Source organism: Petromyzon marinus, chromosome 16 (genome assembly GCF_048934315.1).
Source record: "Petromyzon marinus isolate PM22_M1 ecotype Great Lakes invasive population chromosome 16, UKy_Petmar_22M1.pri1.0, whole genome shotgun sequence".
In the NCBI taxonomy this organism is placed as follows: Eukaryota; Metazoa; Chordata; class Hyperoartia; order Petromyzontiformes; family Petromyzontidae; genus Petromyzon; species Petromyzon marinus.
In genome coordinates this window covers 2,015,928-2,033,422 of record NC_133682.1, presented here as the reverse complement: position 1 = coordinate 2,033,422, position 17,495 = coordinate 2,015,928, and the positions used below count along the sequence as shown (strand labels likewise).

The 17,495-nt window shown below is 47.6% G+C and overlaps 1 protein-coding gene across 1 annotated transcript in view; it reads right to left on the bottom strand.

The window, feature by feature from the left end:
* Positions 1-3,227: 3,227 nt before the first annotated feature.
* Positions 3,228-17,495, bottom strand: part of LOC116942999 (uncharacterized) — a 31,394-nt gene continuing 17,126 nt past the window's right edge. The window contains exons 4-8 of the mRNA XM_032955580.2: positions 15,790-15,918; positions 15,080-15,160; positions 14,221-14,407; positions 13,601-13,906; positions 3,228-8,774 (exon numbers count right to left, since the gene is read on the bottom strand). Coding sequence (XP_032811471.2) covers positions 8,324-8,774; positions 13,601-13,906; positions 14,221-14,407; positions 15,080-15,160; positions 15,790-15,918 — 1,154 coding nt within the window. The 3' untranslated portion in view covers positions 3,228-8,323. The remainder of the gene's footprint in view (positions 8,775-13,600; positions 13,907-14,220; positions 14,408-15,079; positions 15,161-15,789; positions 15,919-17,495) is intronic.

The following is a 17,495-nucleotide window of genomic DNA, read 5'->3' as shown; positions in this document are numbered from 1 at the left end:
TGCTTTTACTCGAAGCCGTTTTTAAGCGCCGCGTGTTTGTCCTCCCGCGTGATATGGTACACCCGTGTGCAATTGCTGTACAAGCGGTGCGTGTTTACAGGTTTGTCACAATGAAAAACACTGTTGTCATGCTTAGCACTTATATCCCGAGCCGGGGAAGCTAACCCACAGCCATGGTGTGATCTCAAGGAGAGCGGTCGTCAAACTGCCCGACGCTGTCGGCACGAGGCCGAGTTGCCACATTCACGTTCGCTCCCCTTCACTGCGGTGGAGATCCGTGGGCCAAGTTCGACGTTTTGCTTCCTCCCAGGAGACGTGTCCTAGTTGTCAATCTTCTGGATTTTCTTTCAGTAATTCTCTGCTCTACGTATCGTTTGATCACAAACTGGTGCTTTCATTCCACAAATGTGCGCTTTTGTGAACGCGCGGGCAGCGTGTGCCGGGAGAGCCCGTTGTTGCACGGGGAACAGGTCTCGAAATATTGCACACGAACACACGTGCGCGTACAGGATGCAGAGTTCGATCCGTTTATAGAGACCCCACCAATGTTCGAACGGCCTCGTTTGCTTCTCAAAAGGAGTGATGTAAGCAAGTCAGGTTGGCTTTGTTGAAATAGGTGTAACAGGAGATTGTTTAAACATTGGATAAGTGTGTGTTGACATCTGTGTCGACGTTTAGAGGCTATGAAATAAAATGTCTCTGTAAGAATACATTATCCGCTTTTTTTCTGGCAACAAAACAGGTGTTAAGATGTAAAAACACCAAGCTGAAACCTTTTACAATGAATCATGTCTGCATTAACCACAATACTTGTGGTCAGAATGCAAACAAAAAACATACTCTGATAATATATGCATTGTCTTTGAAACTGATTGGTCCACACCAAAAACAATGCATATATTATCAGTGTTTTTTGTTTGCATTCTGACCACAAGTATTGTGGTTAAAAGGTTTCAACATCTTAACACATGTTTTGTTGCCAGAAAAAAAAGGGGAAAACCTCTTCTCATATTTTGGTACTGGCAAAGGAGGCCCCACGATGTTGTCTTTATATTTTCTCTTATTAGTGGGGTGTCTGTAAGCGGATCACTTTAGGTTTTGTTGGCACCATGCTCACCACAAATGAATGAACGCTCACAAATTCCGCTTCCGAGAATGACGGGGGAGCGATGGTGAGAATGTGGTGAGAGAGGAGGCGGTGAGAGAGGAGGCGGCGTCTCCATCGGCGAGTGGCAGTCTTGCGGAGTGTTTTCTGGCTCCATGGGAGAAGTGGTGGCCACGGTTTTGTCATACAACCACGTCTGCACCTCGTTCGTGCCACGGGCCACTATGGAGGTGGGTGCCGTTTCTTTTGATTGTACAATTTACAAGGGGAGGGAGGGAAACAAAATAATCGCCGTCGCTCGTTGCTGACAATTTTTGGCAACGTATACAAAATTAGCAGAGGCAGGTGAAGTTTGGACGCAAAGTGCGAAGCACCCCACACCCACCCCAACTGCGTTTGTCGGTGGGAGGTGCAAATTTTCGTCGTGGAGTTTTGTTTTCTGTTTTCGTTGGCACTCGGTGAGATGTTAAACCCACGCAGATTTTTTTGCACGAAAGGAAAGGGCGGCACGCTCCGGACGCCGTCGCCCTGTGTTTGATATCGGGGCGACGCTGCTTGTATTTATTTTCGGTGGTGGTCGCAGTCATCACGTGAGTGCATGGCCCTCTCCGCCGCACCTCTCCCCCAACCCTCGTGCTGCCCACCGAGGCCTCGAGCCGCCCCGACTCTGTCATTATTTTGTGTGTGTGTGGAGGGGAGTGGTGGACTTTTCGATCTCGCTGTAAGAGGACGAGAGGGGGGCCGCCTGCGTCGAGAGGTATTTATTTGGTGCAGTGCAGTATTTTCGGTGTTGAGTCATTTGTGCGGTTTTTTTTTATTTGAAGGGCTTGGTAACAGCAACGTCTCCCCTACCTGGTGCGCACACACTCCCAGCAGTATCGCGTCCGAAACGACAACACTCACTTACAAAGCTATTCACCGACGTGGCGTGCTAATAATGATGTTGATAATAATAATAAAACCGATACTCAATGATATAAATGTCCTTGAAATATTTAACGAAACGTAACAGCGAAGTGGGAGTTCGTGAAGCGCGTGACCCATCCTGTTGTGTGTTGGTGTGTGTGCTGCTTAGTCGGCGAATCGGTTATTTTGGGGCGGTATTTGCGGGCAGCAAACGGGGTCGAGATGGGGGACGGGGGCATGGTCGACGATCGGCGTTCTAAATGGGTCATTTGCTTAGACGTTTGGCAGCACAAAAAGTAAAAAAAAATGTTTCAGACCGGCGATACTTAAAATGCATCCGGCAATATTACATAGAAGAAGAAGAAACAGCAACTGTATAATATGTAACACAATGCTGGTATGGGTTTCTTTTTGGTGTGTATTAAAGAATGTTTCTTATTTTAAGTGAGTGAACTCTCGTCGTTTTGTTTCTTTCCTGTGTAAATTATTAAGCAGGGATGGGAAAACGGTGTCCACTACGATTTAGCAAATTCCTTTTCATCACTTTGTATTTAAACTGAATGTTTGTTTTGCCGTTTCCCAGCCAAAAATCCACATCTTAAATTCCCAATGTTATCAGTGTGTAGTTCATTCGGCAAATGTTAATTAGTTATTCATTATTTATTCATGTGCAGGGACGTTCGGTTCGTGTACATTAATTTCCTAAAGTCAAACTTTACCACAGATGACGGCAGGCCACTTTCGTTTTTGTAATTTCGAGTTTTTTCGCGTCACGCTTTCATATTTAATCAACGTGAAGTTTTTTTTTGCATTTGTACCTTGATTATTTGCGGAGTTTATTTAAAAAGACGAGGGAAATTTTGTTGTAAATATTCACCAAATCGACGTGTTCGTATCGACATGCTAACTACATACGAACATACCAACATGTCAGTACGAACATGTGTTCGTATGTCGATTTATTTTTTTCTCGGCAAACAAAATTGGTACAACTTCTAAATGGAATCGGTACGCTGGACTTTTTAGTCAGTGTCCATTAGTTATTTACAAGTTTTTATTGGGGAAAAAAATAGTTATATTTAATCAACAATCACCAAAACTTGCATTATCATTTTTATTCGTGTAATTTCATGGGGGGCGGGGACTTTTTTAATCAATGTCGAGTACTTTTTATGCAGAATTCTCAGTTTGTATTTGAAAAACAAAACAAAACGTATGGGTTACGTCACTTTATTTTTGTTAAATGTTACCACAAATTTTATCGTCATTTTTATTGTCATTTACATCAATACAAAGCTCTCTTTTTGTTGAACGTGTACATTCATTTATTTGTAGTATTTTATATATTTTTTAAAAATCTTGGACAATATTCACAAAAAAATGGTTGGGGCGCAATTGGAACACAAACTGCAGAATTACGTGAACCTGTTGAAGGAAAAGCGGACTCACGCTGAAGAGGTGGTTCAGGGCAGGTTTGTGGGGGGAGGGGGGTGGGTGCTTTCACTAAACTGAACTTGATAATGTACGCTAAAGTACCAATGTGCTTGAGAAGAAGCAACTTGTCGCTTCGGTGCGTCGTGATCTTTCATGGCATGGTGCAGAAGCACCGTGCGCGATTAACACCAAACAGGGAACGCACGCTGGCAAGGCACAACAGAGTGACCGACAGGAGCACGTGGATGGGAGAAGACGCCGATCACGTGGATGGCGTCATTCAAGGTGTTAAGCAAAGTAAGTGGGGTTGGCCAGGGCACGTCCTCACTTGAAGGGAACGAGGAGTAATCGTGGAGTGACAGCCACGGAACGAAACGCGTCCCTGAGAAGGCGTCTAACAAGATGATTAAGTGATAGTGTAACAGGTTTTTACCCTCCTATCTGGCACCAAAACTGACACATTTATACAAGGGATCATGTTTGCAATAACCACAACACAAGCAGTCAAAATGCAAACAAAAGCGGCAACTCTGATAACGATATGCACTGTCCTTGAAATTAATTGGTCTACACCTGAAACGTCTTTTCTGAGAGCCTAGTCTCCACTGGTGTTGGACCAGATGACGCCAAAAGGCGTACAACTCAAAAACAGCGCACCATCAGAGTATTGAGTGGGGTTGTCCAGGGCACGTCCTGACCTCTTACCCCGAGCTCTCAATACCCTGATAGTGCGCTGTTTCTGAGTTGTACGCCTTTTGGCGTCATCTGGTCCAACACCAGTGGAGACTAGGCTCTAAGAAAAACCGTCTCGGGTGTGGACCAATCAAATTCAAGGACAGTGCATATCATTATCACAGTTGTCTCTTTTTGTTTGCATTTTGACTGCTTGTGTTGTGGTTATTGCAAACATGATCCCTTGTATAAAGGTGTCAGTTTTGGTGCCAGATAAAAGGGTAAAAACCTATTACTATATCTTGCTACTGGCAAAGGAGGTCTCAATGATTAAGTGAATGCATCAGCTTGTGTGAAGGTGCTATGTAGATAATGGCTTGGGGTTGGCCTTCCTCCAGCTGTGAATTGACCATGGCTGACTATTTGCCAACATTTAGAATGCACAGTACATATTTTTTGAAGATTTAACGATTTTGGCATCGGTTAGAATGCACAGTATTTTATATTTTCTGAGGAAAAATATTTGTTTGCCTAATTTCAGTATTTTTGCAATTTATAATACTTTAAACGAGTGCATTTATTATCTACAGCTCTCAATTGCGAAAATGAGAAAGTGTCCACGTTCACCAAAAATGACGTTTTTGTCACTTTCAGAGATAACATACTTTCTATTATTTCGATTTCTATAATTGTAAAGTACATTTTAGCGATTGCACAATCAATATTTATTTATTTTGGAAAAGGGATAATTTTTTCATCAGCATTCAGGAAGTCCTTTTTGCAATCTTCTGAGGAGATTTTTCGTCAAATTTCAATATTGTATCGACGTAGTCTGCTTTTGACAGGGGATGTTCATTATTTACGGTTCATATTAAAAAAATCGATTTTACATCAATATCGATCCATATATTTTTCCTTCATTTTTTTTCTCGACGAAAACCCTTTCGCAATGTGTTTTATTTATATTACAACGTTTTTTTGGGGTCATACTAAACATCCGAAAATGTATGAAAAATAAGAATAGTACTCTTTGGGTATTTCGGTAAAGTCACAGATAGAAAAAATTATAAAAAAAATACTACTAATAAAATAATAAGAATAGGTTTTACCCTCTGGCAATAAAACAGGAGGTCTTAAGTATTTCAAACACCAAATATAAATCTTTTGCAAGGAATCAAGTTTGCATTAATCACACGTACTAGTGGTGAACATGAAAACAAATATGCTCTGATAATATTTGCATTGTCTTTGAAACTGATCCGCATATATAACTTTTGATATTCACCAACACTTTATCCTCTTTCTGTTTTTAAGTCAAAACTGAAAATACTGAAGACACCACGCCTAAATTTACTGCATATTAATAAAACAGTTGAATTAATTAGAAAAATTGTTAATAAAATGAAAACAATCCACGTGCCATTTTTGACAAACATTGCCGTAAGAGTTTAAGTAAGAGTTTACCCCCTCATTCCAACTAAAACTATCATTTCCTTACATTGCCTGCTTACACATTCAGGATATAATATGCATTTGTTACTGGTTTCTAGAAAAGCAATACTTTTTTGTGCAAATTTGTTTCCAACTTTAACCTTTTCCCCTCATCGTATAACTACATTTGTCGGCATATTTTGCCGTCTGATTGCTAATTCTTTCCAATAATTAAATTCAGCACGTACGCATTTTGAACAGTTTAACAAAAAGCAAATAACATTTTGGTCAGTTTTAACCCAAAACGAAACATTGTTATTTGTCTGCATGTTTAACATTTGCTATACATTTTAAAGTATATATTATTTACAAAATTTAGGCAAGTATACATTAATTATATATTTAACATATTTTTTATGTCTTGGTTAAGTATGGTAATTTTGTTACCATTTGGTTTTGTACAATTTTTGTTGTACCAGTATTGCATATTGTTTTCTGCGCACACCAATTGATTACAATTTAATCTCCATATATATAAAAGGCAAAGATGTGAATGTGTCTGTTCAAAATGTTTAGTGTACTTCCCGACATGCAACAAACTTGAAATTAGCCATGTGGGTACTTTCCAGACTGTACACCATGCAAAAATTATCAAAATAGACTTTTGTATTTTTTGGGGGGAGGGAGCTCAATAATGCATATTTTATTTACACGGCAGGTGAGCTGTGACGTCAAATCTGTGACGTGGCCCACGCACGTGGAAGCGTAACGCATTGTAGTGTAGTGGTTAGCGCACTGCGCTACGAACCCGGCAACCAGAGTTCGATTCCCGCTCACGGCCACCACCGGTGACGATTATTTGAACCGCTTCTGGGTCTCCCCTAGGTCGACTCAGCATCAAACGAGTAACTGGTGTGGCGTGTGAACATCGCCACTGGGGAGACAAAGGCGGCCGGGCGTGGTGAATCCAAGTCCTGGGTGAAACCGGGTAGTAAAGCTAGTCATAGAATAAAATCTAGTCTACATTTCTTGGTTTAACACCACCCCCCCCCCAAATGTTTTATATAATTAATTAACTTTATTTGTTCTAGATTAATTTATTATTTGTCTCTCTCTCCAACGTTGAATAATTTTTAGCTTGTATGCAATCCAGTGTCAAACTTTTCACAGAGTTGTTTTTATTGAATAAAGCGCGATCCCGTTTACAGTGCGCCGCGGAAACTTTTCCACAAACTTTGAGTGCTTCCAAAAGAGGCTGCTGGGAGTAATACTTGGGATTCATGGAGACTGAGTGGGGGGGGGGGGCATACACGTGACCTCGTCAGGGGCGGAGCCACAGGGGGGGCTGGGGGGGGGCTCAGCCCCCCCTGAAATTTTGGGAAAGTCGGTAATCTGGATAACCGGATATCCGACTGCTGCAAAATGCTGCAGGCTGCCACCTTGTGTGCTGCCCAGCAGGCTGCCACCTTGTGTGCTGCCCTGCAGGCTGCCACCTCGTGCTGCCCTGCAAGTTGCCACCTTGTGTGCTGCCCTGCAGGTTGCCACCTTGTGTGCTGCCCTGCAGGCTGCCACCTTGTGTGCTGCCCTGCAGGCTGCTTGAGCGGCAGCCTTTATAACTTATCGAACGTATTAGCCACATCAGCGGCTCCGACTTAATAATAAACTCCGCGTTCAAATCCAATAAAATTGTTTTATACATTTGTGGCGCCCATTGGAAAACATACACTGGATATCTCATAATATTGAAGTCAGCCCCCCCAAAGTCAAAATCCTGGCTCCGCCCCTGGACCCCGTGCAGTTGTCTTGCAGCTATTACTCGTTCGTCTGCGCAGTGTCCAGGTGGCAGCAACCCTCGTGCAACACACACGCGGGGTTATCACGTCAAAGGTAGTTCTATGTCATTTAGAAAATATGGCTGATATATGCAATCAGTCAGAATATAAATGCACCGTCACCCACCATCTTGGCGGAGATGAAAACATCAGTTCGTCAGAGTAGGCCTTACACCGTGGTATTTTATGAGCATTTTTATCAAAGGAACGTGAGACAATAATGTACATCGACAGACAAACAATGCCCAAGGAAAAAGCCACTTCATGACAAGTACTCAAGATTGCCGACATCTTTAAAGTGTCTGAAACATGCCTCTGAAATCACAGAAACTGCCCAACCAAAAATCACAAGCATCCACTTCAGGCTTTGCATAAAAACAATGTATTCTACTGTGAAATGACTCACAGGAGTCAGTTGATGAGGTGCCACCCATCAAAAAAAAGTTTCATTTAGAGTAAGTTTTTTTACAATTCTGTGAATGTATTTGTCAAAATGTTGGCCCAGTATTTTGGCTTAAACATTCATCAATGGCGCATTCTTCGTTAAACAAAAATGGAAAATCCATTTTCTTCCTTAACATGTAAATATAAAATCTAAATACTTACGGTATGTGGGAAAATAATCCAAAATCTTGTTCATAGACAAGTTCTGGCCTTGACTGTCTTCTTCCGTCATGACAAATCTCACATTGCCACCTGTTTATAAAACGCATTTCAAATATATATACACATATGTATACCATAAAACATACCACCACTGCAAGTAGCTATTGTAAGGAAAATTGTCAGCTCACAACTCCTAGAATTGTAACAATTGTTGGGCCGACGAGCATTGACCACTGATTCAGCACTCGCACTCAGTTCCCGGCGAGTGCATCCTCGCTCCATCGCTCCTGACATTCCCAGGGGTCAGACTCGCTCCTCCCTCTCATCTCCCCAGGGGTCAGACTCGCTCCTCCCTCCCATCCGCGGGTCTGAGCAGCCGCTGGATAACGGACGTCGCGTTCCCAGTGAGAGGCGTCCTCGCAGCAGCGGCCACGGCTGCCGGGGCGGCGGGCGGTCGACCGATCTGCTCGCTCGCCGAGGCCCTCTGGCGCAGCGCGTCCGGGCCGCGGATCACGCTGGGCACGAGCAGGCGGCGCAGCGCCGGGTAGGCGTCTGGGCCCACGGAGGCCGGGCGCCGGTCCGCGGCCGACTCGACGGCCTCGGAGGAGCGGTCCGGGCGAGCGAGGACGCTGGCGAGGACGGACGAGGACGGCGGTGGAGGAAACGGTGGCGACGGTGGCAGGGCAGGCAGGACCGATCGTCCGTCGGCGCTCACGATGGTCCTGGGCCGCGGCCGGCTCGGAGGGAAAGCGCGCATCACCACGGGCACGTGCACCGACCCCACGGCCCTGCGGTCATCGAGCAGGAAGCGCCGGTGTGTCACTCAACCAGCTGCGACGTAGCGCCGATGAAAATATTAATTGTAAATTTGCCCACAATTGTATCTCCGTTGCGCTAATGGCGATGCATCACGAGACGAAGTACCAGAGCGCAACCCCCGGTGTTAGAGTATAGCTCAGGGAGGTGGTTATTACAGAACTACTTCTGGTGTATCTTCCAAGTGGTCTTGTCCACACAATTGAGGACAAGCACTTGACCACCCACTATACCATATGAGAGAAATTTAAGCTGCGTGACAGTTAAACCAATATGTTTATTTTCATAGCTTTAATTTAGCTAGATTAAGTGTAGAACCAAATTTAATGGGATGGTTTTATTGCAAAGACAGTGCCCTACTGAGTTAAGGGTTGGTGGATCACGCCGAGATTTTATGAGACTTCCAAACCCACTGGGCTCCAAGGTGGCAAAAAGCACAGAAAAAGGGTTTGTGAATTAGTTTGTGCCGACTTTTGAGAGGTTACCCTCACGTCTGTGTGCGGTTTTTCCATACACACACTTGTTTCTTAGGAAAAGCCAAACACTTGTTCATGTACAATGGAACTGACTAAACAGCCCAATGCAGGCTTGCACATAAGTGGAATTGCATGATCAGACTGCACTGGGACAAAGAGTCACTATAGTTACTGTACTAGGACTTCTCTTTCTTAATCAATGAATACAAATTTAATGTAAACGTTTGTGTAAAATCCATGATAAACTACGATTTCAAACTGCTGTATGACATAGCCTTTGCAAATATAAATCTTAACCGTAACGACTAAATATTTCCTTAAGTTACGCGTGCAGCAAAACCGAAGGAAACCTACAAACACAACATCCAACCAACCAAACTCACATGTCTGTGCCTTGTCTCTCTCCCAAATTTCACACTTAACTTCTAATTGAGCAATCTTTGAAGTGGCGGAATCGACCAGGCCATGTGTTGATTGTGTGTTGACCGACTCTGTGTCGCATTACATTACATTTCCAAATTTTACTAAGTTAGTTTGATTTAGTGTTGTCTCTGTCTCCCCTCAGCGTTGGCAGTGGAGCTCTCATTGTGGGATCTCCCATTGACATGCTAATTCTTCTAACCCCCCCCCCTCTCTCTGTGTACCCCCTCTCTAGCTATTTAAGGCCTCGACACAGAGACGTTGTTTCTCTGTGTGTCCATGCGTGTGTCTCTCTCTCTCTGTGTCTCTGTGTTAACTCTTTCCGCTTGTGTGTGTGTATGTGTCTCCAGTTCTGTGTCTCTTGGACGTAATCAACCAGGTAGGGTGTTGACTGCTGTGTCAGCCGACTTTCTGCGCTGTGTTGCATTATATTTCTAAGTTTACTCGGTTTGTTTCTCTTTCATTTGTACCTGATGACGATTGCTTGCTTTGCAATCGAAACGTCGTATGATATGTAATTTATTATTTTCTATTTCTACGTGACTTTACCGAAAGAACCAAATAATAATTCCTGCAGTCACGAAAGCGTCAAATCAACCAAACTCACCACCCAACCCACCAAACTCCACACCCAACCCACCAAACTCCACACCCAACCCACCAAATTCCACACACAACCCACCAAACTCCACACCCAAACAACCAAACTCCACACCCAACCAACCAAACTCCACACCCAACCCACCAAACTCCACACACAACCCACCAAACTCCACACCCAGCCAACCAAACTCCACACCCAAACAACCAAACTCCACACCCAACCAACCAAACTCCACACCCAACCCACCAAACTCCACACCCAGCCAACCAAACTCCACACCCAACCAACCAAACTCCACACCCAACCAACCAAACTCCACACCCAACCAACTAAACTCCACACCACACCAAACTCCACACCCAAACAACCAAACTCCACACCCAACCAACCAAACTCCACACCCAACCAACCAAACTCCACACCCAACCAACCAAACTCCACACCACACCAAACTCCACACCCAAACAACCAAACTCCACACCCAAACAACCAAACTCCACACCCAACCAACCAAACTCCACACCCAGCCAACCAAACTCCACACCAAACTCCACACCCAAACAACCAAACTCCACACCCAACCAACCAAACTCACCACCAAACCAACCAAACTCCACACCCAACCAACCAAACTCCACACCACACCAAACTCCACACCCAACCCACCAAACTCCACACCCAACCCACCAAACTCCACACCCAACCCACCAAACTCCACACCCAACCAACCAAACTCCACACCCAGCCAACCAAACTCTACACCCAACCAACCAAACTCCACACCCAACCCACCAAACTCCACACCCAACCCACCAAACTCCACACCCAAACAACCAAACTCCACACCCAAACAACCAAACTCCACACCCAACCAACCAAACTCCACACCCAACCCACCAAACTCCACACCCAAACTCCACACCCAGCCAACCAAACTCCACACCCAAACAACCAAACTCCACACCACACCAAACCAACCAAACTGACAACCAAAACCCATGGTGCCTCACAGCGCCTGGGATCACACAAGAAGGAAATTCTGTTATTATAAAAAAACAGAGTTATTCACATCGACCACTTCACATATTTCCAGTCGCACCCAACACTAATACATTTTAGTCCCTATGTAGTACAATGTTCAGGTCCTGCGAGAACATATGGAAAGAGTGATGTAAATTGGAGACATTGGCGCCAACTACTGTTGGCAACAATTCAGACTACTTTGGCTGGGTGGGTCTAATTTAAAAGAACGGGAGGCCAACAAATTGGAATCACTGCTTAGTGGCCTTGCACTGGCCACGTGGGAGGAGAAATATGGCATGAAAAGGTGACTAGAAGCAGAGGCCATCCACGCAAAATTGATGGCATCATTTCATTTTTATAGATCTAAATAAAATGGGGATTGATGGCATGAAGGAGGATTTAAACGAGAACAACATCAATCTGAACGTTCAGAAATATTAAGAGCATTGGTCTACGGCGAGCAATAGCCATGACCAGATAATTTTCGAGTATCAAGTTTGTTTCATTGTGTTTAACCAGGCGAGAACTCAAGAGACGAGGATGAGTCTCATTTGCAAGGAGTGACCTGGGGTCAGAGAAAAGAAGGCATCAGAGACGTTCCTCCAGCCTCCTCGCCAGCCTTCATGCGATGAATGACTGATGAGCCGGAGACACGGAGAGAGGGGAGACGCATCTCTGTAGGATGCAGCACAGGACTCCTCTAAGCTCGGTCACTGTACCCGGGTGCATTCCGCAATTCCGGTTGCAGCGGGGAGCGACCCGAGTGGCTCAACGCAACCCAGCCGTTCCGGCAGGTGCGGCCTTCGGATGCAGACACGAGGGCGGGGTGAGAAAAAATACCAGGGGCATCCACCCCACCCCACCCACCGATCCAAAGACAAAGATTCCCCTGACAGCCAAAACAGAGCTGTTGGGGCCAGTGCTGTTAGCACCAATGAAGGCCGGCACGGCACACCACGCCCAGCCGCCTTTGCCTCCCCAATTCCAATGTTTAGACATCGCACCAGGTACTCATTTGAGGCTGAGTCGACCTAGCCGAAGGTCCAGGACCGATGATTCAGATAATCGTCACCGGTGCTGGCCGCGAGTGGGTCGCAGTCTTTGTGGCTCAGCGTGCTAATTGTTGCACTACCGCTCCCCGCCCACCCACCAACCCACCAACCCTCCCCACCCACCAACCCTTCCCACCCACCCACTCACCCAACCCTCCCCACCCACCAACCCAACCCACCAACCCTCACCGCCCACCCACCAACCCACCAACCCTCACCGCCCACCCACCAACCTACCAACCCTCCCCACCCACTCACCCAACCCACCAACCCTCCCCACCCACCAACCCACCAACCCTCACCGCCCACTCACCCAACCCACCAACCCTCTCCACCCACCAACCCTCACCGCCCACCCACCAACCCTCACCACCCACCCACCAACACCCTCCCCACCCACCCACTCACCCAACCCTCCCTGCCCACCCACCCACCAACCCACTCACCCACCAACCCGCCAACCTACCCACCCACCAACCCTCTGCCACCCACCCGTCGCCACCACCCATCGCCACCGCCCGTGGCCCCTGGCACGTGTCACATGGCACGTGTCACACAGTGTTAGATAGCCACGTTTGTTTAAAAAAAAAGCCTTGTGTTTAGGGTAACAAAAAAAAATCAAAGGTTAAAATAGTTTGTCTCTGATGTGATTGTGTAAATGTGGAGCAGCTCTCATCTCTTGTTTATAGTCCTAAGAAAAATAGTGGACATTCTACATTCCGATGGCAGGGGCTACGTTATAGGTAGTGCAGACAAATTAATTGCTGTATTGTGCTGTTATGCTCTCGAGTTCACCAACCCGAACTGACCGGTGTTGTGAAGTACGGTCAAATAACTCCCAAGACTACGACCGGCATGGAGAGGCCCTCATCCAGCAGTGGATTGACTAAAGGGCTGCACGCACACGCAGCAGGGGGAGAGTCCATCAACAGGACAACCGGCTTCACACGAAGCGGTTCTTTAGGTGAGCGTGAAGGGCCGAGTTAACTCTGGACGCTCTCGCCATGGCCGCCACCTCACCCGGCTTTTTGCAGCCATAGCACAGAAAAGCGAAATGAAGCGCTCGGCGTTGAACAAATCTCCCCTCGCTTCGCTTGGACAGCCCGGCGAGCGCCCACGGTGGTGACCCCCCCCCCCCCCCGCCACTGGGTCGCGGTCACGGAGTCACGCGAACAACTCAAAATTCCGCCGAGCAGATGAGCACGAGCGTCCGTATCCCTCACCTGCTCTCGGCGGTTACGGTGGGTTCCGGGCCGCCGAGGCGGTCTGTGCCGACGCTCGCACGTCGCCTGTCGAAAGGCGACCCGTCTCCCGGACAGAGCGGTCCACGACCGCCCAAATCGGCCGCCACTTCTCTGTCCCCCGCGGCGGGGGAGTGCGGCGGGGTTGTGTCGGGGCTGCTGGGCGCCTCGGTCGAGCCGTTGGTGTCGTTGTCCCCGTTCCTCCGGTGGTCTCTGGGCATCTCCTTGAACTGGTAGACCAGCCGCTGCCCCTCCACCTTGGCCAGGATACCGCGCTGGTAGTAGTACCTGTCGGATGACAGGGGAGGGCGGTGCAGAGAGCGGACCTTGAAGGATGCCTCACAACGACTGTGGGATCTAGCAGAAGGAAGGAAGTGGTGGCAAGGTGCAGTGGCATCGACGGGATTTGGCCACGATGACCCCGTGACCCCGTGACCACGAGCCGGCTGCACGCGCTAATTAATAAAATCCAACATCTTCTGCATGTGATAGGAAACTCGTACAAGTAGACGGAAAACACGTAAAAGCAATCACAAAAAGGCTATTCCCAGACGACGAAAAACAAAACTGTGACCGTTGAATTGGTCCCTTTAGGCCGTTACCGCAGCGCTCTTCCCATCGTCTCGTAGTTCATGTCGGGCTTGTTCTTGTGGCGCCCCCACAACTTGGACACCGCTTTTGAGTCCACCAGCTTGAAGATCCCCTTGTCGCGCTCGGTCCACTTGATGTAGCGGGGACACGTGTTGCTGTCGTGCAGCAGACCCAGCAGGAACTCCCACAGGTACGGGCCTGCAGAGAGACGCGCAGGGCCACCGGGGGTGAGGGTTGGGGGCAATGCCACAACTTCAGACATTTAAGGCCCTTTGAAGACGTGAGTAATCGTTCGCGCGATCTTGACATGGCGTTTGCTTGGGCATAGTACGTAATTCGATTGCCACCGTTATACAGGTAGAAATTATGATTCCACCTTTCTTAGTAAGGGAGAAGTTATCATAAAATAACGCAGTGTCAGATGTACCCGGATTAAAAAAAAATATTCACGCTTGGTAGGGTTATGGCTAATTCAGTTTCATGCGTGCCAACCGCTGAACTGCCATACACTGATACAACTACCTTGCAAAAATTGTTTGACTGTGAGGTTGCCTAACTGCCGATGGAGATATGCGATGTGTAGACTGGTCACTGCCACTTTGTGTGGCTGCTCGACCTCGCACGATCGGAGAGCTTTGTCGCTCATCTACCCCTGCTGCCCGTGGTCTGGCACAAAGGACAGGCTTTCCTCCCCCCCCCCCCTGTCTATACGCGACTGCCTCGATCAATAACGATAATATGCCCACCGTTTCTGTACAGCGTCGTGAGGAACAGTCGCAATCAGACGCCGCTATCTAAATCAAAATGATACCGCATTTTACTACCCTGGTGAGCCACCCGGCCCCCTCTCCTGAATGCATTTTTTTTTACCTTTCCCTTCCCGTGCCTTCTTCTTTATCTTCCCGTCCGGACACTCGGGCAGTAAACCTTCCGCATTCTTGGGCCGCCGACCTGAACGATGCGCACAAACCGTTCGCATAATGATCGCCCAACCGCCCGTGTCGAGTCAAAGAGATCGTGGTCATAGGTCCTTATCAAGTACAGCGGTGTCTCATTCCCGTCGCACATTCAGAAGCCCACATTGGCGCTCGCAGCGATTGAATCTTTCGCGGCGGCGCAGTCTCTACGAGCCCGCACAATTCAGTTTTCCACAGGCACCGATGATCTCCTTTCATTTGTAAATAAAGCCCCCCGCACATCGCACGCCCCTCATGGTAAGTAATCTGCATCTTGTGGGGGAGCGGGGGGCACGTGGATAACTGGCGTTTGAGAAGCAACGGGTTATTGTGGCCACAGCGATGCTGGCGAGCAGCACGCGGCTCCCGGGCAGTTCAAGCGCGGCTCTTGATGGAGACGCAGCCCGGGGCACTTGCCCGTGACGGCAGAGCGAGATACAAGGACTCCCGCGGCGCTCCCGCAGATATATCCTTTCAAGGCTCCACAGACAACGAGCGCACGAGCGAAGCGGCTGGGAGTCCACCCCGTGTGTTCCCTGAGGCCCTCGGCCACACGAAGGCTTTGGTATGCAGCTCATAGGGGTCAGGAAGTTCGGCCACCCCCTTGCCAATAGCAAGGATTACCTCGCCTCTTCCTGGCCGGGCTGGGGTTGGACGAGGGAGAGGCGTGAGAGCCGAGGGGGGCGTCCACCCAGAGCGCAGTGCCGTCGTGCTCAGGGCCGGTGGCGCAAGGCGACACGAACGCACAGCGCACTGTGGGAAACACACACAGAGGGGCCACACGCACACACAGAGGGGCCACACGCACACACACAGAGGGGCCACACGCACACACACAGAGGGGCCACACGCACACACACAGAGGGGCCACACGCACACACACAGAGGGGCCACACGCACACACACAGAGGGGCCACACGCACACACACAGAGGGGCCACACGCACACACACAGAGGGGCCACACACACACAGAGGGGTCACACACACACACACACAGAGGGGTCACACGCACACACAGAGGGGACACACACGCGCACACAGAGGGGACACACATGCACCAGTGACCACGGCAGCACTGACGAGGCTCTTTGAGATAATTTTCCCAGCACCTCCGATTAGCACGGTTGGCTACGTACGGTGCCAAAGAAGTTCAACGTACGTCAATTTCCAGAGGACAGTCGAGAAAGCCAGAGAGGCAAGCTGAGGACTGAGCTGGAGTCCAGAAAACACTGATGTTACTCTCATCTTGCGACAAGAGCTGCCAGTGTCGACAGGTTTTATCCAGTTAAAATAATTAGTTTCCATCTTATACTTTTAATAGAACCATACCTGCACTGCTGGTATCGAGGCACCAGAAGGGTAGCATCACATTAACAATGAAACCAAACGCACGGGCAGCATTATAATCTACAAAACATCGCAATGGGTATCAACAACGTACAGTACATAACCTAAAGATAGATCACTGAAAGCATCGGGGTACCAGAGGTACCATGGATTCTACTTCACCTGAAGAGAGTCACGTGACTCAAATGGTCTGTTTTTCTATAAAATGGTGAATTTTCAATAAAAACAATCCTAAACTAATCTATTACCCGGCCATATTAATATACTAGCTGTACTACCCGGCTTCGCCCGGGACTTGGATTCACCACGCCCGGCCGCCTTTGTCCCCCAAGTGGCGATGTTCACACACCACAGCAGTTACTCGTTTGAGGATGAGTCGACCTAGGGGAGGCCCAGGACCGGTTAAAATAATCGTCACCGGTGGTGGTGGCCGTCAGCGGGAATCGAACTGGGGTCGCCGGGTTCGTAGCGCGGTGAGCTAACCACTACACTACAATGCGTTACGCTTCCACGTGCGCGGGTCGCGTGACAGATTTGACGTCACAGCTCGCATGCTGTGCAAAAAATATAAATGCATTATTGAGCTCCCCCCCCCCCAAAAAAAAACAAGTGTATTTTTATAATTTTTGCATGGTGTACAGTCTGGAAAGTACCCACAATACAAATTTCCAGTTTGTTGCATGTTGGGAAGTACGCTAAACATTTTGAACAGACACACATTCACAACTTTGCCTTTTACATATATTGAGATATAAGATATGTTTGATAACTCAGATTTTCCTTTTTTAATTTACTGTATATATGTGTAATTTATATATTTTTGACTTTACATCGGCGTGTTTTTACTGCTGCGATTCATCATTCGGGGTCACATCACAAAAGCCACTGAACTAGATTTTAATCAATGCCTACCGCAGACTCAAAGTTTCAATTGACACGCCTTCCAAAGACCTTTTCCCTTCGATTCAGCAAAAAAAAAACT